Raw genomic sequence first — 26,914 nt, forward strand, 5'->3', positions numbered from 1 at the left:
CGCCCCGGCGGCGGGGGGGGCCGACTCCCGCTTCGGCTCCCGCTCCGGTTCCCGCTCCGGCCCCCGGCGGCGGGGCGCGCTCTGACCCCTCCCGGGAGGCGCTGCCGCCCTCCCGCCCCCCCGGCTCCGGCGGCAGCGGGGCTTTCCCTCTCCCGATAAGCCCCTCCCGCTCCCCCCGCCTGGCTCAGCCCCAGCCCCCCCCCCCCCCCGCCCCAACGCGCTCCGCTTTCCGCTGCCGCCAGCGCCCGCGCCTGCTCCGGGAAGAAGCGGGGCGGCGGCGGCCGGCCGAGCGGGACACGCCTTTCGCCCTCCCCGTCCCGGCCCACCCCCCCCCGGGCCCCGCCGCCCACCGCGGGCGCGGCGCAGCGCAGCGCGGCCGCCGCGGCCCCGCCATGAGCCGGAGGTAGCGGCGGCGGCGCCTTCCGCAGCCGCCGCCGCCCGCCCGCCCCGCCGCGGCGGCGGCCGGGCCCGCGATGCCGAACCAGAAGGGCGGCAAGGGCAAGAAGAACAAGCGCGCCAACAGCAGCGGCGACGAGCAGGAGAACGGGGCGGCGGCGGGCGGCGGAGCCGCGGCGGCGGCGGGCGGCGGCGCCGCGGCCGGCGGCGGAGCCGGAGCGGCGGCGGCGGGCGGCGGCGGCGGGGCGGGCGGCGGAGCGGGCGGCGCGGCGGCCGCGGGCGGCGCGGCGCCCGGAGACGTCAAGAGCGGTGAGCGGCGGGCCGGGCCCCGCGGCCTCCGGCGGCCCGCGGTGGCGCAGGCGGCGGGGGGGGGGGCGTGTGGGCGGCGCGGGGGGCAGCGCCCGGCGAGAGGGGACCTGCGGGGGTGTGCCGGGGGGGCGGCGGCGGCGGGGCCGGGGGAGGAGGGGGGCGGGCGCCGCCCGGGGCCCCGCGCCGCTGCCGCCGCCGGGCTGTGCCCGAAACGCGCGGCGGGGCGGGGGGCTGCTCGCCGGGATGTCCCCGCCCGGTGACCCGCCGGAGGGCGGGGGCCTCCGCGGCGGCGGTGCTGAAAGGGGCGCGGGCGGCGGGAGCCTGCCCGCCTCGCAGCGCCCGTCTGCCGTAGCTGCGGGCCGGAGCCGGGGGGGGGAGCGGGGGGCGCCCGCCCGGGAGCGCGGTCGGGGCGGGGGCGAGCGCATCCCCGGCGGCGGGCGGGCGGGAGGGAGGGAGGGAGGCGCAGCGCCCGCCGGCTCCGGCCGCGTCTCGGCTGGTGCGGTGCCGAGCTGAAAATTCCCGACTTTATTTCAGCGTGATTAAAAATGGAGTCCTACTTTTCGGTCTGTTTCATTTGTCGTTGCAGAGCAGTTGGGTTTCTCCGGGTAGTACACTGACTTTTCATCAACCATTTTACGCTGCCTTTGGTCGGTGGGTTGGTTTTCGGTTCGGGGCAGTTTTGGTAAGGTGTTATCTTGAAGAAACTTGCGCTGCTCTCCGTGTTTGGGGATAGTCTTGCTGCAAAATGATATTTCAGGCTAAAACTGAAGGTTGGCTAGGATTTTATTACACGTTTTGCTAAGCAAAAACCCCACGCATCTTAATTCTGCTGCTAGATTTACAAACTGCGGCGCAGAGTCCCTACTCCTGACTTTTTTCCCCTCCCAAGTTGGACTTCAGCTTTTTACTCTCCATGCTTTGGAAAAAGTGGGAGGGTAGCTGCAACTGGTTTTATACTTTGTGGCGGCAGTTTTGCCTGGCTGCTGTTAGCCAAAGGTAGTTCCAAGAATCTTACTTTGGTTTTCAAGATGTCTGATTCCCGTGGATTATTTAATGGAAACTTTTCCTTAGAAATAGTAGCAATTAATTATGAATCACTTTAGCTCGCAAGATCTTTGCCAGACTGCTTTTATAAGAGTATTACTTATTCTAGAGAATCATGGAGAATGCTTAGAATTTCCTTTTTTTCTTTTTTTCTTTTTTTTTTTTTTTTGACTTTGTTCTAAGTGAGTGAACAAGGGGGAGAAAAACCAGAAAGGTTAGCAGGAGTTAGAGACTTTCTAGAGCATTTTTATCATAACTTCAGTCTGGTGATGTAATATGTGCTACATCCGCTTTGCAGGTGGCGTCTTATGCATGACACTGTTGGCTTTTATTTGGCTTTTGAGGTGGAGAGAAACAGTGTTTCCAAATTTTTTTCGCTCAAGCGCAAGTGAAAGCGGAAGTGGGTTTCTGGTGCGGCTGTTTTGCATGGGGATAATGAAGTATTGTTCCTTGCGCAGATGCCACTGAAGGTGATGCCAGTGAACACTGGTAGTGGTGCAACTTGCTGGCTGCACAGGTTGTCAGCTTTCTTCAGCCGTAAGACCGTGTGTCCCAGGTACCTTACGTATCCTTCCTCTGTGCTGGCCAGCTTCCTCAGAAGTTAAGGCTGCCTGTCTGAGAGCTAACCTGAGATGTTCCTTTATTCTCTCTCTCCCTGATTGCATACGACTTCAGTGGCCAGAAACATCCTCGACTCTTTTGTCGAATCCTCCCCCTCCCCTTTTTTTTTGCCCCTCACGACAGAGGTACAGCGTTGGCTTCGGCATTTGCAGTAAGTGCCTGGTCAGCACACCTGATCTTTGCCCTGATAGGATCACTGTGCCTATCTAGTCGTATCTTTCATTTCAGGCAATCATAAAGGCTGAGGAGTAGATGTGGTTGCTAGCTTTATTTTACGTCGGCTACTGCCCATCAGATAATCCTGAGCTGGAAGTTTCATAAATTGTATTCTCGCTGATAAGTCCAAAGCTTTCAACAGTTTTGATTCAGGAGATGAAAGGAGAAACTGCGCCTGTCGTGCTACAGAGCTGGGAATCCAGCTCTCACGTGCAAGGAAAAGATTAGATGATGATAATGGATTCCCCCAAGTCTTCAAAACTGGTGAATCTGAAATGAAGCTATGTAGTGTAGCCAGGGCCTTGGAGGCAAGTATCCCATTACTAGACTCAAGACATTTGTAAGAGGCTGCGCACTTACGGTTACTTGATCACTAAGCAGTTTATGGAGGATGCAGCCTGCTGCAGTGAGTTGTGAGGTTAATCGAGTTCTGCTGTACACAGTCAACTCTCGGTTTTTCATGGGAGACTATCTAGGTTGCTGATTAAGTGTGCTGGGTGCAAGGAAGCCCTTTGCTGTGCTGCTTTTGGACCGTGCAGCTGCATGCTGACTCGTGCTGCCCAGGCTCACCAGTCCTGTGGGTCCCTTGTCTCCGGGCTCGCTCTTCTCTCCTGCCTTGTCCCTGTCTGTTGTTCTAGAGTAACTTGAATGTGCCTAGTATTATTGCTCTCCTACTCTATCTTTACCCTGGAAAAGCGGTAGATGATCATAATAACATAAACTGTTTTCTTTCATTGATGTGACAAGACAGAAGTATGCAGAGATGAAAGCAGCAGGTTTAATAATTGCAAAATTAAGATTGTCTCTGCAAACCTGGGCTTTGCATCATGAGGTCAGTGTGACAGTCTAATTACGCAGTCTCATCAGGACCCTTCTTCATTCAGGGAAGGGATAGTGGTTCAGATTTATTTTTTTTAAGTCTTTGCAGTTCATTAGGTGGTCCATGTGTTGTTTCTGCCCCCCATCCACGTGCCATAATGAAACAGAATTTTTTAATTTCCTCTGGGCTTCTCTGTGCAACTCTGACTGGTGGTGCCATGTGATACAGAACTGCTGTTGCAGCACCCTTTTACAGTGGAAAGGTGTTGTTCCCTTTTACATTTTGACAAATTTAGCTTCCATCCCAGCACAAGTTTCCCTCAAAGTGTCAGTCAATTTTTGGCATGATGATTGAGAAATGCAGGCTGATTTTCCCCCTGCCCCAGGAAGGCCTCGGTTTATGCTTTTTTTGGTAGTGTTTTAGTTTTTGTATGTTCAGAGCTCAAACTGCAATCGAAGCGTTCTAGACTCCCATGTGGGGATTGGGAAGGTAGAGAGCATAACCACAGACCAGATGTGATGGCTTTTCTCCATCTTGCACTGTAACTTTTCAGCAGGAATTGGGATGATGCCCACAAGGAGGATTCGCGTTCTGTAGCTGTGCCTTCCTTTCCTATCTCCTCCATCAGACCAAGCAGGAATTCTGTGTATGATAGATTAATCTTTCTTGACCAAAGTGCATCCATTTTCTGCACTGAATGAGGCACAGGTCATGGGTGGGAGGGATGGGCTAATTTAACAGTATTGCAGTGCACAGGGAAACTGAAATGCGTTGTCACAGAAAGCCTAATTTCTTAGATTCCCTGTCTTCAGAGTGGTTGAATGATATTCCTAATAAATTTTTAGTTTTCTAGCTAATTTTCTGGGTTACTTGTCTTAACCAAACTGGAAAATCTGAGCTGTCATCATTGTAAAATTACACCAGCAGCTCCATGGGATTGTGCACTTACCCCACTGACTCCAGCCTTGTGGATTACCGGCGTTCCTAATGGCAGTAGTTGGTTACCTTCATCTGCAGGCATAAATGAGTGTGAGGGGGCAAGACATTTTATGGATACTTTGCCCTGAGCAGCAGAAGAGGAAAATCCACAGGGTTTACTTCAGATCTGAGGGCTCTGAGTGGCAAATTCCTTCTCTGTTTCTGCCTCGCTGAGCCTGGGCCCTTTTACACCATCAGCTCCAGCCGTTCTATCCCTTTACCCTAGGAACTTCTTGCTCTGGTCTCCACATGTAGTTGTTTCTGACCCTAAAATTCTTTCTTCCATCCATTTTCTTTGCCTTGTTTCCATTCTTGGACTCATTGTCCAGTAGACCCAAGTCCTCTTCCTCCTCTTGAATGTCGCTGTCTTAGCATCTTGCTGCTTCATCGCCTTGTCCCTGTCACTCGAGTCTCTCTAGCGTTGGTGCTAGGAGAAGATGAGAGAAAGGGAGAAGCTGGCTCTCCTTATCTGTGCTTTCCCCCTTTAACATGGGGTTCATTATAGCCAGCTAAATTAAACTAAAAAAAGATGGCATAGCTGACTCTAAATCACTGTCTTACGGTGTATTGGCCACCTGCTTTAAGACAATACTTCTTCCTCTCCGGCATGGGTGAGCCGGAGAGCTGGTGAGTCGGTGGGTTGTCAGGTGGAGTTGCCAGAGGTCAGATTTATACAGGATCCCCGAGCATGAGTGTCCTTCAGGGGAAAAAAAGGCTGTGGGGGAGCTGGTGGAGGTGGTTGCTGTAGGTCTCCCTTGGAGCCTGGTTTCCTGGGGTGGGGGTCCTGCCGCGGCAGCCAAGGGGTTGTGCGAGCAGTGCCCGCTGCGCTGGCCGGGCTCCGAACTTCTCTGTAGTTACCGGGGTTTAAAATGCCCAGCCGTGCTTTTGCACACGCTTCACCTGGGTTTCACAAATTTCTAAGACTGATTTACTTTCAAATAAAAATGCTAATGTAGGACAAGTGTGTGAAGAAGAAAATCAGTCAGTGCAACAGTGACTAATGTCTTGAAAGCTGTGACTGGCCAACAATTAAGATTAAAAAAAAAAAATAAAAAAAAATTATGTCCTGGAGGTGGGATAGTTAAAGAGGGCCAGAAAATTTGTCAGTGCGATATTTAATTTAAAAATGTATTTTTAGAGCATGAATTGCTGTAGTATTTAAGCATGGATTAATACTTGCTGTCAAATGTTCCCTGCCGCATATAACATCCAGTTCCAGTTTGGCACTCTAGTGACGTTCAGTATTGGCACCTTCTTACTACTTAGCTTGAGGGAGTCCCATTGATACCGGTGAGACCACCTGGAAAATTAAGTTTCTATTCTATTGCAGTGACTACAAAATTTAATACCTATTAATTTTCTAAAGGAAAACCATTTTGTTTCAGAATTCCATTGAGTTCTTCTAACTGCAGAAACGAATGCAAATTTGACTGTCTCTATCAAAGCAAATCAGGTTCGAAAGGACTTCATGTTAGTTTTAGGATTTTTAAAACTAGGCAATTACATGCTTTTGTAGCAAATGCAATTCATGTTCTGCAAATCTTTGCAAATGGAATCATGTCTAAGGTATTACTGAATAAAATAAATACAATCCTTTCATGCAAGCAAGTACACACCCATTTAATTTTTTTTTAACAGCTATTTGCTATCAAAATGGTTATCAGTGCCCTGACGGCATTCTGTATTCATGTGATTAGTCATTTGCTCAAGTGTAGTGCTTGCATGAGTAAGGGTTAGGCTTGATGTTTGTTAGGTTTCATGTGAGGAAATACAGTTTTTGAACTGATTGCTTTACTCTGTCTGTACTCATCCCCTATCTTCCTCCTAGTGATCTAACAAGTAGTGACAAAACGATTTCTAGTCCTTGGAGACATTTGTAAGTTTTCCTCAGCCTCCCTTACAGCCTTGCATATTGAGACATCCTTTGATATTAAAGTACTGTGATGACTGGCAGATGTCCGTCCTTCTCTGCTTTTCTTCCTGCAGCATATGGGAGGGAAAAAAAATAGAGGTAAACCTTGCATCCAGCTCAGGGCAAAATACTCCAGCTAATCTTCAAAGTGCCTAAATTGCAACAGCATTAGTAGGGCATGGGCTTTCTTTAAACAGTTTGGGTAGAAATTCAAATGATTTCAGAGGCCTCTTGAAGCAGTAATCTAGTCACTGGAGTGGGTAATTCCGTTTTGAAAGCTTGCGGGATTTTGAGTGGAGCACTGGCATTTCCCGGTAGACTTCAGTGACATTTATCTTGAGAGCATTTACTTTAGCCTTTATCTCTTTCTCTCTGTCTCTCCTGCAATGGTAGAGTCTATCAGTCCTCCTTCCAGGGCTTGGGAGGGATATTGCTGCCGTTCCTGTCTTGAATGCCTGCTGGGAGAGGAGGTAGCTTTGATCAGAGCCTGGCTGTTGAGTGTGCCTGGCACTCCCCGTCCCCACTTCGGTGCTACCGATACCCATTTTGGGAGCCCTGTACAGTCGAGGGGTGCTGTACAGATGCCAAAGGTGGCACCCAGGCAGGGCTGGGAGCCAGCACAGCACCGTGAGGGAGATGTCTATTGGAACCGACAGCTCCGCACTCAGGACCTGCTATGTTGCAGAGATGTTGGGTACTGCAGCAAGGGGGACTGCATCTCCTGTTTCCCACTGAGTTCCTACTGGCTTCTTTAGCCTTTAGCGTGGGAAATAAAAATGCTGTCTGTCATATTGAAACTTGAGAAGGATAGACCAATGGCACAAACATCCCTAGACTTGAAACTAAAAGAGGTGCTGATACCACTCGATTCAACCTTTTCTCCTTTTTCTCTTCCCTTCTTTTGCTTTTGGACTGGGTCTCTTGGCTAGCTGGCTCTGAATCTGGGCAAGTCCAGCCTGCGGTGTTTACATCTGTGCTCGGTATTAGGACATCTACTGCTGGCCACAGTTATCTCTTTATTCCCAGCATGAGTTGGAATTCGCCACTGAAAACTTCTGGGGCAGGTGCACTAGAGTCTGCTTTAGTTATTAGGATGTCTGTTTCTCGAGGCACCAGCATTAGTTTTCTGTAATATTTCGAGGTATTAAAAGCTATTGGTATGCTACAGGGAGAGAATTTAATGGTGGAAATGCTTTTCTGTGAGGATGATTCATGTGCGGACAAGGCAACAGCCAATGTTCAAAACCCGGCAATGCCCACCAGTCCTGAGCTAGTCACTAATCTCTGCATTCACCATGATAGAGGTCACCAGAAAAATCCACCCTATGCCGAGGAGTGTGAGGAGTTTTCCTGGCCCGGGCAGGACTGCTTGTGGCACAGAGGACCAACTGTCGCCTGACCTGGTTAAGTCCACTCGGAATTCATGTGGGAGTACCAGGAGTGCATTGGCATTAGTTGTCCTGGTGCTGATAGAGGTAGAGGCTCAGGCCTGTTCTCTTTGGTATGGTGAACTGGTGATATTTTCAGTTGAACTGAGGGTATTACAGCACAAGCCAGGGCAAGATTTCTCCTGTGCAGAGAGGGTCTGTATATCCTAAGCAAAAGCCAGACCTGGTGCTTGAGTTGTTCTCTGTGTTTGGACGACAGGTATTAAATGGGAAGAAGTTGGCTAAGTTGGCTACATGATAACTGTACAGATTATGGTGACTTCTACAAGACCGTGTGAATTCTCGTGATGGGTTTCAGCGGTGTAGGCAGTTGGTCCAGCTTGGAGCACAGATGGCTGTGTAAGCAAACTGCAGAACTATTGTGCACGTGTAAGTGCTTATCCTCCTTAGCTGGTACAGTTTTGCTCTTGACTTTCTGACTTACTTTGGTGAGGTGATGGCTGAGCTGGGAGTGGGTGGTTGATTAAGAGCCACAGATAACTGACTTTGTATCACGTGCTAGTTGCTGAGTTCGTAAACAGGCACTAGCTCTGACTCTGCTGTGAGTTAGAAGGTGTTAACGTGGCAGGTATGAGTTAAACCTTTATGATTTCCATGGCATCTTCCCACTGCTGTGTAGTTGCTAGGCCTTTTTCGTTTTTGATTTTTTTTTTTGGTGAAGAGACTCCCTTGGAGGCCAAGCGTGAAGTCAGCCTAAGTGAAATGCATGGAAATGGTTCCAGCACCTACTGAGCCCCCCAGGAGTCCCGTTATCTGAATTCCCAGGTGAACTAGGGTTTAGCTGCTCCAAGTTACCTGAAATCTTTTCTAGGGGAAGGTGACTCCTCACCTGATAAAACTAGTGACATCTTGCTCATAGGGTAAGCGTGCCAAGGAGAGCCAGGCTGCTTATGGGTTTGTTCTCCTTAAGTCCCGTCTGAGCATAAATATTGGCTGCACCTACTTGGCCCCTGGGGGTAGGACTGAGCTCCAGATTGGCATGTAACTGTCAATATGTAGGTGCTTACATGTGGAAAGCTATCAGCCAGACTCTCGTGGCGATGGGTGGTTGCCTGGAGTCAGTGGCTCTCAGAGGGTGGTTCAGGTGGGTCTGTGCTGGCTGTCATGCCAGCCCGAGCTCAGTTGCTCACTGAAGATGGACGACTGACATTGGCTTCTCTTTCTAAAAACCTAAGAGGGAGTCTCGTGACACAGAAGAAAGCCTGTGTTTTAGGCGGCTTACCAGGTACTGCTGTCTTGTTTTTTCCCCTTCCTCCTGGAGAATGACTGGGGACTTTCATCTTGATCAGTCTGCAAAGATTGCTGAAGTAGTTTTGGAGAGACATTGGTCATCATCAGTGAGTGTTATCAATATAAGCCATGAGCCGAGCTGTTTTGAAAGACTTCTCTCACTGTTTATCGGCTGTTATTTGTTGTTGCTGCACTGAGGATCCAAGCCTGCCTTTTGGATCCACTTGTAAAACACTTTTCCCATTGCATTCTTCCTGCTGCATTCAGGCTCTTAGGAAGGTGGATGATCATTTCTGTATTGCTGTATTATTTGTACTGTTTAACCAGTTATGCATATGGCAATACCATTTTGTCACATCTTGGTAATCTTTTGCATATTAGATTGTATTCCACGGTTCACCAAAGCAAACGCATTGGGCAAGTAATACAAGTTTTCTGTTCAGTCTGTTTCGTTGTTGTTTTGGTGGTTTATTTTCTACAGCTGCATTACAGTATTAGCACAATAATATTGTATGACTTCAATTAAAATAAAGCTAAGCTGATGGCAGAGGAAATTGAGAAGATTCATGCAGATGGCTGGTAAGGAGTAGCCTTCCACAGAAATGACTCAGCTCTGGTTCACGCTGGCGGAGTGAACAATTCCTAGCTGTGTAGGGTTGTGAAGAGAGCACTGTTCATGGGAAAGCGGTGGTAGAGGTTAAAGTGCTTGATTTGCAAAGTATGTGTCCCACAGGTACTCTTCTGGCCTAGGTAATGTGCTGGCAAGTAAAGTGTCCTTGGCATAGATGATGTCATGCTAGAGTAACGGTAGACCAAAAGCAAGGCATAGTCAGTGTCTCACAGCCGATCCAGTGCCAGGACCTTACCTTTTTTTTTTTTTGATAATTTCTTTTTCCAGTTCCATAACAACCTACTGTCGCCTGACAGTTGTTTTAAGATAACAGTAGGGCTGCCTCTTCCAACAGACACCGCGCTTCTCTCTCCTCTGCCCCCAGCCTCACATGTTTAACACCTCCCTTGAGCTTTACCAGCAATCGCAAGTCTGTGCGGTGAGCTAAAACCTACGCTGATGAGTACAGGAAATAATTATCTGTTTCTGTCCACTGACTGAAAAACTCTGGTGCTTAACACAATGGATAATGTGGGAACGTGGCGGGGGAAGAGCGAATTTTGCTTTAGGCGTCTGCATTGAAGACTTGGAACAAATGAGAGCAGTCATGAAACTGAAGCTGTGGAGTCATTGCATTTGGCTTGCTGGGTGCATCTTTGGTTTTATTATTGGTGTGTAAACAGAAGTAAACAACATTCTCCTCCGTTTACTTCACCAGAGAGAAGTTCCTCAGGCAGCCGTTGTTCTGCTGCTTTCATTTGGGTCATAAAATGGGAAGGGGGGTCTTCATATATCCTCTTTCTTTTTTATTAACAACCCCCACATTAACCAGTTTCTACCTTTTCTTGAAGGAGATCTATCTCAACTGTCTGTTTCTATTCCTGGCTTTTATTAATGTTTATAAACCTGAACTGAGAAAAACTGAGAAAAAGCCAAACACCTAAACGAGCTTCCTTGCAGTCTTCTGTCATGTTCTCATTTTTGAATGAAAAGTTAATTTTATGGTAGTTCAGTCAAACATAAAACATAACCTTGTTTAAACAATGAACTAACTTTTCTCAAATGTACATATGTTTGGAATAATGTATGTTATTTCTGTTTTAGAGGACACTTATGTGCTTGCCCCTTGCAACTATTTTCAGAATTCCTGATCAAAATCACTATGGAATAGTGGAATATGAGAAAACAGTTATTTTTTTTTATGTGGAAATGTAACTTCTTGAAAGAAGCAGCGTGCAACTGCAGTTGCAACTCGACAGCCTGTCTGTTACAGCTGTGCACTTGTGTCTGAACGTCGAAGCCATTCTGCTACACAAAACTGCACGCTGTCTTGTTTTGTTCCCTTAGGCTGTGAAAACCATCTTGAAACTGAGAGGTACTTTTTTGGTCATTTAGGCATTCTTTCAGAAGGGTCTACTGGGAGAATGGATGGTGCTCTGATACCTGGTAATCTTCCATTTTTCCTGAAGTTCAATTTCATAACTTTGGAAACCAGAAATCTGCTGAACTATTAGCTACTTGGAAGCAAATTATATCTAGGTGACAAACCAGCTTGAGGCTGCAGGTGTGGATGGGTAGTTTAGCCATGTGAATTTCTATTTACTCCCCTTTATTGTCTCTCTTGACAGTAATTGTTGTACTGTTATCATAAAACATTAAGACGATGATTCTAGCTCTGACTTTTTGAAGAATAATCTCAAAATGCATTTCTCATTAACGGGAAATGGAAGGGCTTGATAACAAGAATTTTTAAAGTTTTGTAATTCTGTAATAAGTGCTTTGTCTCATTTATAAAATGATGATTAAATAACCCAGAGCACTTTCAAGGGTGTGAATTGATGGGAAGAGCTCTTCACATTTGCTAATGTGGCACCCATACTAAGTGATCTGAATGCTATCTGTTTTGCTCCTAAGGCAAATCTGTTGCTGTGACCTGGGAAAGTTGCACAAAAAATCGGTTTGTTTTCTGTTTCTCATTTATTCTTTATGTAGGAACATGTGGCATGATTATTTTTGGCAGGTGACATGAATGGAGAGAAGTCTGCAAGGGATGTTCAGTCCTGCACTGTCTGTTTTGTACAGATAGACTGCTGGAATTTGAAATATTAGACAGAACCAAATGTTGGCTTGACGTTTCTATACACTTTTCGGGTAGTGGAGTTTTCTGCTTTCTTAAATATGGGCATAATACAGAAGTGGTAGAACTTTCAACTGAGACAGCTTTCATTAGCCGCGCTGGGCTCTTCAGTTTCTGTTGTGGAAATACTGTCGCGGTTTTATCAAGGCCATCTCTGAATCAGCGGACTTTGTAATAACAAACCTGTATCAGTGAAAGCAGCTGCTTTGACTAGCATGGCATGAACCTTGCTGTGGAGCATGGCAACGTGGCAGAGAGACCTGTTGGTTTTCTAGAGTGATTCCTGTGCTACTGCAGTGAGAGTAGTGAAATGTCAGGTGAGTCTCTAGAAGATGTGAGCAGGGACCAGCTTCTCCTTTTAGCAATGATGCTTTCCAAAGTGATCTCAGTGCCACCATTTAACAATTTGGTGGAGTCTTTTGCATGGGGGAAGGCTCTTCTTCACCCCATTGCTTTCTTCCAGCTGCTCTAGACCTGCTTTTGCTATGGTGATTGTGTGACCAGCCAATTCACACTGAGTAGACAGAAGATCAGATGGGGGAATGTCTGAAAACTTTGTAGTCATCTAGTTGACTTAAATGTTGAAAAAGACATTGCTGTCCAAAACTTGAAGCTTTTTCTTGCTCGTAGGTATGCTGTGTGGGAGGTTCCTCAGGTGATCTGGCATCCATAAGTTCTTAAGGAGAAGCTGGAGAATATCCCATTCCACAGTCCTTCCACTGACCAACCAGGGAAAGGGCGAAAAAAATCTGTTGAAAATCACCTTTACAATAGCCTCTAGACACCTAGCGCGTGTTCATAATCAAATAATTGTGGACATGTTCTGTGGAATACACAGGCTATGGTGTTTTTTGATGTATTTCAGCCACTTATTTTATTAATTTCATTTTTTTGTCCACATAATGAAGAGGCTGTAAACTTCTCAGGCAGCTAGAGATCATATGATTTTGCATCCAAACCCAAAAACATGTTCAAAGGCTAATCAAGGAACCCAAAAACATGTTCAAAGGCTAATCAAGGAAACACTTTTCTTTTTTAGTCAGTTAACTATGCCAGTATGGATGAAGAAGTGTAAAGTCTTTATTGTAAAGTGGAGATCTCTAAACTTGTCTGTATAGTAACTTTCTTGGCTGTCAGCTCTAATTATACCTGGGACTGTTCAAACATTTGCACTCCAAAACACAGGGAGAGCATAAGTGGATTTTTGGCATGTTCTTCCTACCTCCTGGCAGTGGTGGAAAGGAATATGTACCAAAATAGATGAATACAGGAAATGCATAAGTGAGAACTGTTCGTGTTGGGACCTCCGGTATCTTGCTGCACATCTGACTTCGGATGACTTGCCTTTAATGGTTTCAGTTTAACTGGCTTCTCTGAGATAAATTGCATAAGGATCCTGTAATTGCAAACTATACTTTCAGGCTCTAAATATGATGAAAGAATGACTGACAATGAAGAAAAACTTTTCAGAGATGCTTGGTGTGGCATAGTGTGACTTGCAGTCTGGGAGAATGGGTGAGAGGACTCCCTGAACTGGTAAACTGACAGATTTTGTTGCAGACCAGATAAGTTATCATTCACTTTTGCTCTTTGCCAATGACATTATATTCAATAATACACAGTAAAAAAACCTGGAGAAAAATTAGTCATTGGTAGCCAATAAAATTCATGCTTCTCAAAGACATCTCCAAACCTGCATGTTCTTAGTGGGCTTTTCAGAGACCTGAGACAACTAGTAAGAATATAGGTGTCAGATGTATAGAAGCAACTTCCAAAGAGTCCCTAAGGGAAAGCCTCTCTTATCTCTGTTCTCTCCCATTTGGTAATTTGTTTTTAATGACTGAAAAAGTCCATATTTTGAAATGAAATAGGCTTTTTTTGCTTTAAGAGAATGTTTTTGGGAATGTGCTTTGCTTGCAGTTTGCAGGCCAGTCCCTGAAGGACAGGTATTGCAGGAAATTCTTTTTGCAACTGTGCCGCTTCTGGCATTAGAAATGGAGGCAGAGAAATGAGGTGGAGGATGTGGCATCTTCCAGGGAACAGCTCGGGAAAATTTTCTCATGCTCTTTGTGCCCGTCTCTTCTGGGCAGATAAGTCTTAAGAGCTACCGTAATTTTGAATTTACTGAAGGAAACCTTGAAGATTTTGCATTTGTTTGTTTATAGCCTTTTAACAAAAACTTGTCGGGAAGGGGCAAAACCACTAGTCTGGCAAAGATCTGTTGTTGTAAAGCATCTGGTTTGTGTATTGCTGCTGTAGGACAGGTGATGATGGGTTGCGTGTCTATTGCTGAGAGTCTGAGTAAAAGTAAATGTAGCAGTGTAAAACCTATCATCCTGCTGCAAATTATGTTGTATTATTTGTGCTGGCAGTGACAAGAACGGGATTAAAAGCAATGCAACTGAGTAGTGTTTTTTTCCCTTCTTATCAGCTGGAAATTTGAAGTCCTAGGGAAAAAAAACCCTGGGTCACGGCAGCCTGTCTCCACAAGGCTCGGTGTACCTCTTTTGCAAGTCCGGGAGCTCTGGCTGAGACTGGGGAACTACAGGGAGCCTTTGCTGTGTTTCACACGGGGTGAGACAGCGCTTGACCATGGAAGACCCTGAAGAAGCCTGCTAGTATGCTAATGCAGCAATACAGAGGTTAAAAGGCAGCCTGCCAGCCCTGTTGGAGCAGTATTTTTTGGTGGAGGAAGTAGGAAGTCAGAAATACAGAGGAGAAATATTTGTAATACTTGAGTAAGCATCTAAAAACTTCATAATTAGAAACTCTTAAGATCTAATAGAAACTCCAGCTGAAAATTTCCTGTTCTTTCTGTGCCTCCCAGCTGCAACTGAGCAGCCAGAAATGGGAGTCATATGTAGTCCATGGTACTTCGGTGAGGGAGGGGAAAATGTCATTGGTCCATAAATGCAGAACATTTTTTGTAGAGCATTTTTGTGTAGAAGCTGATATCGTTGCAGTGAGGGAGTCGAAATAAACTGTTCTTTGCTCAAGGATATAGCAAAGGCTGCTACTTTGCTGATAAAAGACCACATGGCATTTGGTTTTTTTAACCTGTCTGTGTTGCAGAACTATTTGGTTTGTGAAATTTAGCTATCCAGGAGGTCAGTGATAGTAGTGTAGTCTATATTTGCCTGAGCAGTGTAATGAAGGCCCTCTTTTTTGTACTAGCAACATAAGCTGTTTGTCTTGCTTTTCAAAGTCCTCTGCTTCCTCCTCCTCTCCCTAGCTGTTGTCTCTTGCTCAGTCCCAAAGAAAAGACCAATTCCTACCTCTCCCTGTGATCGCAAAGCCAGGCTGTATTGCCTACTTGTTTTTCAAACAAACACTTCTGTGTGTTCTCCCCATGTTGCCTCTCAGGCTTCAAAGCAACCCTGCAGAAACATCCACAAAGCTTTCTCCTTACTTCTTGAGGCCTTGCAACGGTATCCGCAAACGCTTGAGGAGGGCTAATGCTTCTGAGGTGCTTTGAATATTAAACAAACTGTAAAGTCATTTTCTTTCTTTATTCCCTCATTTCTGTATGTCCTTTGACTTGCTTACCTTTATTTGGCAAAACCTGCTTTTTGCCCTGGCCCAGAGCTAGTGCTTGTGGGCCCTTCGATGATATGGATCACGAGTGAGAGCTCGTGTGCATATTTGGCATGGTGTTTAAAGGAGTATTGCAATAGGCGGGCCATTAAGTCATTAACATATCTGTTTTATCTTCCACAGAAGCCCCTTGTGCTACTCCACTGATCTGTAGCTTTGGAAGGCCGGTAGACCTGGAGAAGGATGACTACCAGAAGGTTATATGCAACAACGAGCATTGTCCGTACAGCACTTGGATGCACCTTCAGTGCTTCTACGAGTGGGAAAGCAGCATTCTCGTCCAGTTCAATTGCATCGGCAGAGCCAGGAGCTGGAATGAAAAGCAGTGTCGCCAAAACATGTGGACAAAGAAGGGATACGACCTGGCTTTTCGCTTTTGCTCCTGCCGCTGTGGGCAGGGTCATTTGAAGAAGGACACTGACTGGTACCAGGTGAAGCGGATGCAGGATGATAAGAAGAAAAAATCAGTGTTGGAGAAGAGCACGGGGAGGTCGATGGCAGAGTCGGCAGAGGAGGCCAAGAAGGGCAGGCCGGCCAACAAGCCGCAGAAAGGCTTGAGTAACGACCTCCAGCGGAGGCACTCGATGGACAGGCAGAACTCCCAGGAGAAGGGCGTCATGGGTGGTGGCTACACCGTTCGTTCGCCTTGTGTCTCTCCCGGCCAGTCCCCACCCACCGGCTACTCCATTCTTGCCCCCACGCATTTCAGCGGCCCTCGTTCCTCCCGATACTTGGGGGAGTTCCTGAAGAACGCCATTCACCTGGAGCCCCATAAGAAGAACATGGCTGGTGGGGGCATGTTCAGGAACACGCATTTTGATTACGGGGCGGCTGGCTTGCAGGCCCACAGATCAGGACACTTCGATGCCCCCGTGCAGTTTCTGAGAAGGCTCGATCTGTCTGAGCTGCTTACTCACATCCCCAGGCATAAATTGAATACTTTCCACGTGCGGATGGAAGACGATGCCCAGGTGGGCCAAGGGGAGGACCTTCGGAAGTTCATCCTTGCTGCTCTTAGTGCCAGCCACAGGAACGTTGTAAACTGTGCGCTGTGCCACAGGGCGCTGCCAGTGTTTGAACAGTTTCCGCTGGTGGACGGGACCCTGTTCCTTAGCCCATCGAGACACGATGAGATTGAATATGATGTTCCCTGTCACCTTCAAGGTACAGGTTGTCTGTCAGTCATGCTAGGTTTCATTAAATAACGGAACAGCCTCCTGTGCCCTGTCCCCCCCATTACAGATTTTCATCCCGGTTCTGCGTTTTTAAGCAGTTCTGTAAGGCTTGAAGTCACGTCCAAATTAATCACGTGGATCAGATCGAAACGCTTAGAAGGAATTACAAAAAGCAAATGCTGTGTAGAAAGATCCGTGCCTTGTGCTTGGGTTTACAACTAAGAGGTTTCTCATCTGGTTTCTAGGTAGACCACGGGAAGGCTTTCCAACCAATCTGTTCTGCAGCGTGTGCGTGCTGATTTATCTATTGTGAGCTTTACTGCAAGATATACATCAACCTTTTAAACAACCTTTTTAATTTAAGCATGCTGTGCTGCAGCATGGGTGAAAGTTGTATTTGTACCACTGGTGAGATGAGATGCCTCTCATCTGCTTTCAGACTAGAGAATATCAGTTTTGTTTTATAGCAAACTTTTTTTTTTTTTTTTTTTTTTGTATGGAAAGGACTATAGTCTGGCCTATGTTAACACTGGCCTGGAAAGGTTGGAGATAGTAAAAGTAAGCTTTTAATATGGTGGGTTGAAGCAGCAATGGTGTAGTGAGGGTCTTAGACTTATTTCCAAACTCCGGCCTGTTTGGACTGCATCCTGATCGTGTCCCAGCTCCGAGATGAGTTGAGACCAAGGCACGTATTACTTTTCTCCTCCTAGAGAAGCAAATGGATGTGGGCTGGGATGAGCTTCAGCTCTTTCTGAAAGCTGTGCCCCAAACTAAGTGATCGGGGTGGTACGCAGCAAAACATACCTGTCCTGCAGCCTGCTGGCAGTCAGCATGGCTAAAATAAGTCAGAGAAAGTATTCTAGTTTGGTGTTCAAAAACATAGAATTACGTGTTGAAAAGTGTGTTGGGAAGACATTAACGAGAGGTATTTTAACATTTAAGTTTCCCTCAATAAATTTTTTTATATCCCATGCATGGTCATAATACGTGTTATGTAACATTCCTTTGATCAACAGACTTTGTATTTTTTTTTTCTTTCCTTAAATCACTGTGCACTAAGTCACTAAACTGTATTCATGCTAACATTATTGTTTCTGTCTTGCCTAATGTATTTTAAGGAGAAAAAGTGATAGGCCAATACACAATCTAAAAAAGCTCCAGCATAAACAGAATATATGTATGTGAGATAACAATACTTATTTGCTTTGGTGGGGAGACATGCACGATGTGCTTCTGATTTTATCAGTACTAATAGCTGGTTTAGTAATAGTGAAACTTATCACTTGTTAACGTTTGCCACTAAGAATGAAACTGCGAAATGACTTTTTTTTTTTAGTTAATTGCTGCTTACCCATTGGACAATACATCTGAAAAACTTGCTCAGACAAGATGCTGTGAATAATTAATTGTTAAAATTTTTACCTCCTTGTCCTGGGTAAAACGGTTTATTGTCAGAAGTACTCTTTGAAATGAAATTAAGCTTGCAAGGTGGTGTTCCAGGGTGTTATTTTCTCTTCAGTACAGAAAATAACTTCCTTTATTTCAGGCATATTTAAGATACTGGGTGCCTCATTTCCTAGATAACAAAGATCCTGAAAATTAAGGGGTGGGGTAATGCAGTATTTTAATGTGCAGGAACAGTGCAGAACTTTAGATGGGGAAAATTATTTTATCTTCCTGCACAACACAAAACTTCTGTGTGTGGAATTATTTGAATGTCTCCAATCTTAAGTGTTCACTTTAGGAACAGAGTTTATTATATTTGCACTTTAGTCTTATCGCATCACATTTTCTAGAGCTGAACATGCCAATGTGGAGTAACTCAATTTTTAACTCAATTTTTTACCAGCTCATACTAGCAAGTTTATTTTTTGTATATATTTTAAGAAGAATCTGGTTTTTCTTCCCATTTTTCTAAAATAGTTGGCTTAAAACCCAAAACAAGTTAAAAACCAAACCATTAATTTTGAAAGTGTCTAGTATGGACTAATCATAAATTGTTAATATTTTATTCCCTTTTATCTAGAAGACATACAAGATGTGTACGTTCATTGAATTACAGTTTATGATGTATTCAGTACTTTGATGCTAAAGAGCACAAGTTGCAATCCAAAATAAACACATACTGTATGCAGTCCTGTTTTGTAGCTGATCCACAGCTGCACTACTTCTTAGCTTTGTCTTACATAGCAGTGCAAAATATGGTATATTACAGAATTAGTACCCTGTGTCAGCCCACTTCTAATGGCCAGCTATTAAACTACAAATTGATTCAATCACTACAAATCGGGCATAATCTAGATGCCAGATCTTTGTAATTTGTGTAGGCCTTTTTGTATTGTGTGAAATTTGCATCTTGGATTTTGCACTGGTGAGTTTAGTCACATTTATGTAGAGAAAATATTTCATTTTCAAGTCTGAGCTGCTTGATTTTTATGGAAGTCAGTGTAACTGGGGTTTTGAAAGTCACTGTGCACACAGAGCCTAAGGTCACGATAGAGCTGGATAAATTCATAGTTCTGAACGGCGTGTTAAAGTCTGTGTATGTGTAACATATAATGCTTTAAAATATACTTACAGTTAATGAACATTGAGGAAAAAGTACATGAAAGAAAATTGCTCTTCTGGCTGTTGCTTTTTTCCATGAGGATATGAGGTCCTCAGCTCCCTCTTTGCTGGAAGATTTTGGCAAGTTTTTAAATGAATCTGTACCCAGCTTGCTAATAAGGTTCAGCACTTCTCCGCTTTTTCTGTCAGGTGGGGAGGAAGCTAGGGCACAATTCTAGTTTTGGAAACACTGCAGCTGATCATATAGCTTAATCTGGCATCTGTTCATGGAGCTTAAGCAACTCCTTTTATAAAATATTTTACTAAGGTCTACCAGCAAATGGAGGAAGAGAGGGTGGGCAGGGTGATGACTAATTCCTGAGTTTTGCATCCATAGAAGATAGCTTCAGTCAAGCCCTATGTATTTCTCATAGAGAAACACTTTTTACTTTATCGTTCACACTTTTTTTAAGAAAAAAAAAAAAAGATTTTAATAAGGTGTGATTTCTATCACTAAAGGGCAGATAACACATTGCAGGAAATGTCTGTTTTAATTTTCTGTTATAGTCTCCTTAAGAAGTGTCTTTCCTGTCCACAGGAAGGCTTATGCACCTCTATGCTGTTTGTGTAGACTGCTTAGAAGGGGTTCACAAAATTATCTGCATTAAGTGCAAGTCCCGATGGGATGGAAGCTGGCATCAGCTGGGAACTATGTATACCTACGATATTCTGGCAGCATCTCCCTGTTGTCAGGTTAGTACCATACGTATATAAAGACTCGTAAGGTGAAATTCCAACTGATGATAAGTAAAGCCAAGGTTTGTGTTTCTCTTCTCCCTTCTCTTCTTTCATCCTTCTTTTCTAGCCTATGAGTGCAATACAAGAAAGCTGACTGAGTGCGTGTCCCTTTGTCTTAACTTAGGAGGCACAAAGGCCGATAGCTAGACAAAGACCATTGCCATGGTCAGTGGTTATTACTTATGTTTTTAAATAAAGCCCCTTTAAGTGCATCCACAATTGAATCCGATGCCTTAGGATGATCTAGGGGTTGTCCTAGTATCTTTGGCATCAGGTATAATTACAGTAGTATTTTAATAACAATTGCACAATTTTAGCAGATATTTCATGTATTCAGGTTTCTCTTAGATGCTTGAACTGTGTTTTATCATAAGATAATTGTAGCAAAAAAGCCAAGGGAACGGGAGGGCCTAAAGAGCCTTTGTGCTTGGAGATTACCCAGCTCTCCTCAATCTTTGCTGCGACTGACTCTGGTGACGGTGCTCCACCACAGCCTGAAGCGGTTTAGTTTTCATTAAATGCTCACCTCATTTATGCCTTGGGTGAGAAAGATCCAAGGCCTGGGCTCACTCCAGAGTAGACACAGGCAGCGTTGTCAACATCCAAGAGAATTGTCCATGTGATGGGCAGAGCACCTCTGCTGTGTAGGTAGGGGTAGACAGCCATGGAGAAAGCATTTGTCTGGGAACGGCTCAGTGGTCCGCTCGGGATGCTCGGGAGCGGGCTGTTGCCTTCGGACACGCAGGTTTTGTTACTGGGTGAGAACAGGAGCCTCGCAGAGATGCACTGATTCAAAGTGTGATCACTTCATGGTCACGTGCGTGCTTAAGAGCAATCTAAAATACAGTTTTGTCAATATGCGAAACGCCATTTTATTTTAAATGTAACGTATTTACCAAAATGTGTTGCTCCAAAGGCAAGTGGAGTTGCTGCTACTGGATAAAATGACATTGATAACAATTATAACTAGGGACAGAGATATTGCCTCCAAATTTAGTAACTTTTCTTTAAAAATAGGGACTTTTAAAGATAAAACACTGATGCTGACTTGCTAGCTCTGTAAAAGCCAGCAAATTTAAATCTGAATTGCTTCTGTTGAATGTACAAGACAAAAATTAAGGTCTCATTATACAAGAGCCTTAATTATATGATTAATGGACAGTGTGACAATACATGGTAAGTAATAGAACTGACTATGAAATCATTAGCTGCAGTGACTGTGATTGCCAGATAATATGCATTATTGTTTCACCATGATTGTTACAGATGATTCTGTGCATACAGACGAATGACACTGAAATACGGTATATAATTTAACTCCGAATTGCCTTGCTAATTTCTATTTTGAATAATTTCATACGTTATTTCAAAATATTTAATTATACATCAGAAATGTGCATGTAGGATAATGAACTGCAGCCACTGCCAGGTTCCTAACAGATAGCTGATGTACTGGACAGTAGCAAGGGAGAAAACAACACTTTGGTTAAGAAAATCATACAAATCCATGCCCTACTAGATTGTACTTCAGAGAATTGCTGCTTTTCAAGCAGAGCAGATGGCTGTGGAGCTGATGCTTTGTTTCTTTTTGAATCTTGTCTCAACAGTAATAGTACTTTAATAATTTCTTCCTTTCCTCATCCCAGGAAAATTCCTTAAATCAAGGTTGTCATTGAAAAAATAATTTTTTGTTCTTTTCAGTGAAGAGCTGAAGCTTTCATTAGTGCACTGGGCTGTGGGGTTAAGCTATGATACAGCTCAGGCCCTCGCTGCTCATTTGCCACCTTTACTCTTCAACTCCTTTACGGTCTCAAATCCCTTCTGCTTCTCTGGAGTATTTCAAACGGCCTGCTGAGCTTTCACACCGCCTGTTGCTTTCTTTATATCAAATGGGCTGGGTTTCACAGCTAGATTTCTTCTGAAGACTTACTTTTTTTTGTTACTGCTGAACATTAATAGCTCTGTCCTTACCCTTGACCTTTAATTATTTCTCATATCCACCCAGTTAATGTTGGTCCTTTCTCAGTTGGATTTTGTAGAGTAGTTTGTGTGCTTGAACTGATGTTTAGTTTGTATGACCTGGTACGTATTATAAATGTTTGAATAGATACTTCAAGTGATACAGTACTATGCCATGCTGATAAAGTAGACTGAGTTATACATTTGTTAAGCCAAAAGATGAAAATACTGATACATTTTATAGACAGATCATGTTCAAACATCAACCTAAACGGTTGAATGGCATGGCACAAATGTAAAATTTCTCTCTTTGCTTCAGGGCTTCATTAATGATTTATTGAGACGGCACTTTTTGTGCTGGGCATTGAGGAATTGGTTCAGAGATTAAACAACACAAAACAATCATTTGCATATATAAACTTCAAAATCCTCTACCTCCTGTCAGTCAGAGTGGGAGGTAACCTACTCTCCAGAATTTGGTGGTGGTATTTCATGTGAAAAACATTGTGTGTGTGAGTTACCAGTCCGGGTGAGGAATGTCCTTCCCAGCAGATCCCATTACTGCCAGTTCCCTGACTTACCCCTTCTCCTGCTGGGGAGGGCAGGGCAGGGGCTGCGTGTGACACCCTCTTTTTCAGAGGCAAGTTCAGTTATTTCAAAAGGGTTTTGTTTGTTTGTTTGTTTGTTTGTTTTTTACAGGCTCGGCTGAACTGTAAGCACTGTGGGAAGCCAGTAATAGATGTACGGATTGGCATGCAGTATTTCTCTGAATACAGCAACGTCCAGCAGTGTCCTCACTGTGGAAATCTAGACTACCACTTCGTGAAGCCATTTTCTTCATTTAAAGTTTTGGAGGCTTATTGACGAAAGCTTTGCTTTAGTAATAGCTATTTTATGGGTATTTCAACTTTATTACATATCTTTTTATAGGATTCATTCTGTGATGAAATTTAATTTCTTTTCTAACTGAAAGAGCAGCTTCTTTGTCTGTGTACATATTAATATGTATATATACTTGTTGTTAAAACCAGAATCCTCCTGACAAGATCTCTGTGAAGGTTGGAGGCAAGCCAATTTAATGGCCTTTGAATATATCCCAAGTGTGGGGTAAAGTTCAGCTAAAAATGATTTGGCTTTATTTTTTTGTATAATTGTAATACGGGATACATAGGAAGGGTGTGGGGAGACATACAGGATGGAGAAATATGTCCAGTTGGAAAATGGGTAATTGTGTAGGGTTGTTGTCCCTCCAGCTCGGTGGAAATGGGAAATCCTTGGAAAGAAACAGTCCTGTTACTGTTGAATTCATTCAGCTTTTCGCATCGGTTCCCATGGGCGCAGGAGCTGGCCCCGTGCTGCCAGTCGCCTCCGCAGGCTTTCTTTCAGATTTCCCGAGACGGGGTAAACTAAGGTATTGTGACAAGTGAATGTAAATGTATGCCAGAAAATGCAATCTTGAAGTGAATTTTTTTTTTTGGCATAGTGTCTTCCTGCCGTGTGTGTTTGATGTGCATTGCCCTCACTGACGGACCGTACGGCAATAGTGCTGCTTCCACCGGGGCTGTCGTGTGCCCAGCCGGGTCATCTGTTCATACCAAAACAAGCTGGAGATCTTAAAATGCTTTATTTAAAGGTGTTTCTTCACAGACATTTTAGGGAAGGAACAGGCTGAGCTGAATGAGGATGTGTTTGTATGTGTCTGCTGTGGCTGAGGCTTTGCTGCCCACTGCGGACTGGTGTGACTGGTGTGGAAGGAGGACCGTGAAGTGGGATCTGGGCCGTCAGACCTGTAAGAGCTGAGAGGTACTGAGTACGAAACATGGCATCGCTTTTTAAAACAATTAATTGCCGCACCTTTGTCTTTCAAAATTGCATTAAGTCCAGGATCTAAAAACTTGGAGACTTTTTAATAAAGCAAACTTAGCGTATTTACTTTCTACATGCCTCTGTGCTGTACATAATAGACTATGCATTAGGCAGTGAATTTGTATCAGAGGGCTTGGACCTGTAGACTCTGCAGTTGTTGTTTCGTTGTTCCCATTTCTCCCTTCCTTAAATAAAATTTTTAAAATAGGTCATTAATCTTTTGCTTGGTTTCTCAAACCAATTGAGATTTAGAGGAGGTTTGGTTTTTTTGCTTTTCTCCATACTGTATTTATGGAGTGTTTGTCCACTTGAGAGGTATGGGTTTTGTTTCTGTTTATGATGTGGGATTATTTTTTGTTTCTTAAGTTTTTTTGTTTTTCCAAATTAGAATCTTTTTAAAGAGTGCATCTGTTGAAATCACGATCTTGAAAATGGCCCTGATACTCTGCCACCCTGGGAAAGAAAACAAAAAAATCAGAAGCCAAAAAAGTGTTTCATATGCTGGGCTGAGAATTACGCTTTCTGCTAAGTTAAGAAATTAATGTGCACATAAAACTCGAACTGAATATCCATGTTTCTTTGTGGATAAAAATGACAAGTTCACAGTTTTATTTCCTGGCTGTCTTCACTGCAGAATTAGCTCCTTTTAGCTTTAGCCACTCTTTGAGTAATACTCAAGCTGCACAGAGGACTGATGTTGGCACAGATTACTTACTGCTATCTTGAGTGGTAGTGTCCATAGAAGCCAGCCAGCTCATGTTAATGGTTTTCACATCTGGGCTTTCACATCTGGTCTATCATCTCGTACAGTTACACTGGAGATCCGCTGCTGGTCTGAAGAACGATGTTAGCAGGCTGTGGTAGCCTTCATCACTGGCGCTCCCCTCCTCCTGTCCTCACTCCTGGGCATCGTTTTGGGTCTGCAGCACATCCCTGGGGGTTTGTGCGGTTGTTCCCTGTTTGTGAGAGTTTTGGGAAAACCTGTTTCCTTTTTAAGGAGAGTTATGGGAAGGACTCTGAGAGAGTTCTAACACCGCCCTGCCGTGGCTACCACAAACCCAGGTTACACCAAGCCCAGCTGCAGTGGGACCAGCAGCGCAACCATTGCCCATAGGAGCAGGAGCTGGCCTAGGCATACCTGGGCTGGAAGAAGGTGTCTAGCAGATAAAACCTGGTTAGCTGTGCAGTGTAGATATCCCTTATGGAGAACAATCAAATTATAATTTGAATTAACTCCTCAGGGAGGATGAGTCCTTCAGCTTTGATGGTGTGTTGAGCAACCTGATGGAGTTAGGGTGGCTAACAAGGCTTGGAGTTCCATTGCCTGGCAGTACCGTCAGATCCAGACCGGATAGACAATGACTAGACTGTTCCAGCGGCCTGAAATCACACAGCAAAGACAAAGCTCCTGTTAATGAGAAAAATTAAAGGATACATCTGTTACTGTGGTTTTTGGTCTTGAATGCCAGTCATTCATGCCGTGAGTCTAGGGTGTTCATTCCCACATGAGCTACATGGCATTGCGTACCCACTTTTTCATGCACTTGGCGAGGGGAGGTGTCACTGTACAATGCATATGGTAGGGGATAAGTGGGATCTGGAGTCCTTCTTCATCTGCTTTTCTTAGAGTAGCTTAATTTATAATTCTAATTACTTAGCTGCCTCTCCAGACACGTATGTGTGACAATCAAGAATGAGTAGACATGGAAAAAGGGAATTTGGCCAGCTTTAAAATCCCAAGTGTATGAAAGGTTGTACAATATATTCAAATCAAAACCAAGAATGCAGCAGACTGAGAAAACAGGAAGGGGGAAGCATATTTAAAGTCTTGGCAGTGACAAGGAGTTACGTACAAATCTACCCAAGAAAACAATTCAGTTCTCCATCAGCTTTTCCTTTTAATTCTGCTGTTAAGTGAGTCTTATCTACTGCTTAAGGAAATGCCTATTTTCTCGCAAAACACATCTCTCAACTGGAGGCTAGCAGCACTTGCAGCACTGTAGAAATGATCCTCAGTGGAAACCAGCTGAGCTACAGAAAGATTCCTCTGAACTTTCACTCCAAAGTAAATTGTCCCTAATTTGTAGAGAATGCTTTGCCTCCTTCTTGCTGGTACTGAAAACTAGTCTTGGGTTACTGCAAAATGCGTATTTTCTGTAAGATGCATCAGATTCCAGTCAAGCAGTCAGGCCCACCCTTCGGCCATGAGAGTTTCAGCTGGGCTTTGCCTAAGTAGAAAGGCAGAGGTAACTTCTTTGGGACCTGATGGCTACTTCAGAGGTTCAGCTGGACCACAGTTGGTTTGCTTTCGGTCATGAGCTTTTAAATTTGTCAAAAGGGAAATTATTTCCCTAGCTAGGGAGCTGCTTGCTTTGCTTGTTTGGCTAAAGTTTGTTCTTCATTACCTTTCATTTTTCTGATGCTATGTATTCTTTTTAATCTGGCCTATGGTCAGATTGAATTGTGCCTGAAATATGTTTTGTAAACGAGAATACAGCCCTCTGGATTTGGAGGTTCATTGTACTCTTCTTAAGTGCACGATACTCCTTGTGATAGTAATAGGAGTTGCATGTGCAAATGCTTTTCTTTCCAGTAGTTAACTCTGTTTTCCATAGGAGAGGCTTGCATTTAGATAGACTTCATATTTTGGATGTGTAAAAATGAATTCATCCATCAGTAGGATGTTTAAAAATAAATTTTGATAACTGTAACTAACACAATGGACATCTTTTACATGCTGATGTGTAATTTGACATCTACCAAGGTGAACAGCCTGAAATTCTTGTTCTGCCTAATGCTGTGGAGTCATTTAAAACTACAGTGTTCTATAGCCAGCCTATAGACTATCCTATAGTCTATTTGCATTAACATCTCCAGTAGTGAGCAGTGTATTCATAATTAATTTAGTTGGGAAAATAGGGAATATTCCTACAAGGGAGGCATCTAACCCAATTTCTTTATTTTTTCTTTTTTTTTTTCCCATGTACTCTTCATTTTGCTGTACCAGGTAACTGAGGACAACCATGTTGTTATAAGGCCACTGGTGAGAAAACCCCTGAAAAATATACTTGTCCATAAAGGTTTCTTGTGGAGACATTCTTGGATTGCACTTTTGCAGATGGAAGAATATGTACATAGCAAATGAATGTTGATGAAATTAAAATAATTGGTTATGATATCATTTGCGTGTGTTGTTAGAGAATATTTTGTTGTGACTTCTCTGTATTAAAAAGTAATAAATACCAGACAGCTAA

The 26,914-nt window shown here is 44.2% G+C and overlaps 1 protein-coding gene across 2 annotated transcripts; it reads left to right on the forward strand.

The window, feature by feature from the left end:
- The first annotated feature begins 310 nt into the window (after nt 1-310).
- HECA (hdc homolog, cell cycle regulator) lies at nt 311-26,914 on the forward strand. 2 transcript variants are annotated; one of them, XR_012651654.1, is made up of 5 exons: nt 311-705; nt 15,439-16,479; nt 19,636-19,790; nt 22,494-23,597; nt 26,668-26,914. XR_012651654.1 is itself a non-coding variant. In XM_075035847.1 (4 exons), exons 1-4 carry the CDS (start codon nt 474-476, stop codon nt 22,656-22,658), a joined length of 1,593 nt encoding a protein of 530 aa, XP_074891948.1. In that variant the 5' UTR covers nt 311-473; the 3' UTR covers nt 22,659-26,914. The 2 variants fall into 2 exon arrangements, 1 of the variants encoding a protein (XP_074891948.1); XM_075035847.1 differs by having other exon boundaries at nt 22,494-26,914.

The sequence above is a fragment of the Buteo buteo genome, chromosome 9 (assembly GCF_964188355.1).
Source record: "Buteo buteo chromosome 9, bButBut1.hap1.1, whole genome shotgun sequence".
NCBI classification, from domain to species: Eukaryota; Metazoa; Chordata; class Aves; order Accipitriformes; family Accipitridae; genus Buteo; species Buteo buteo.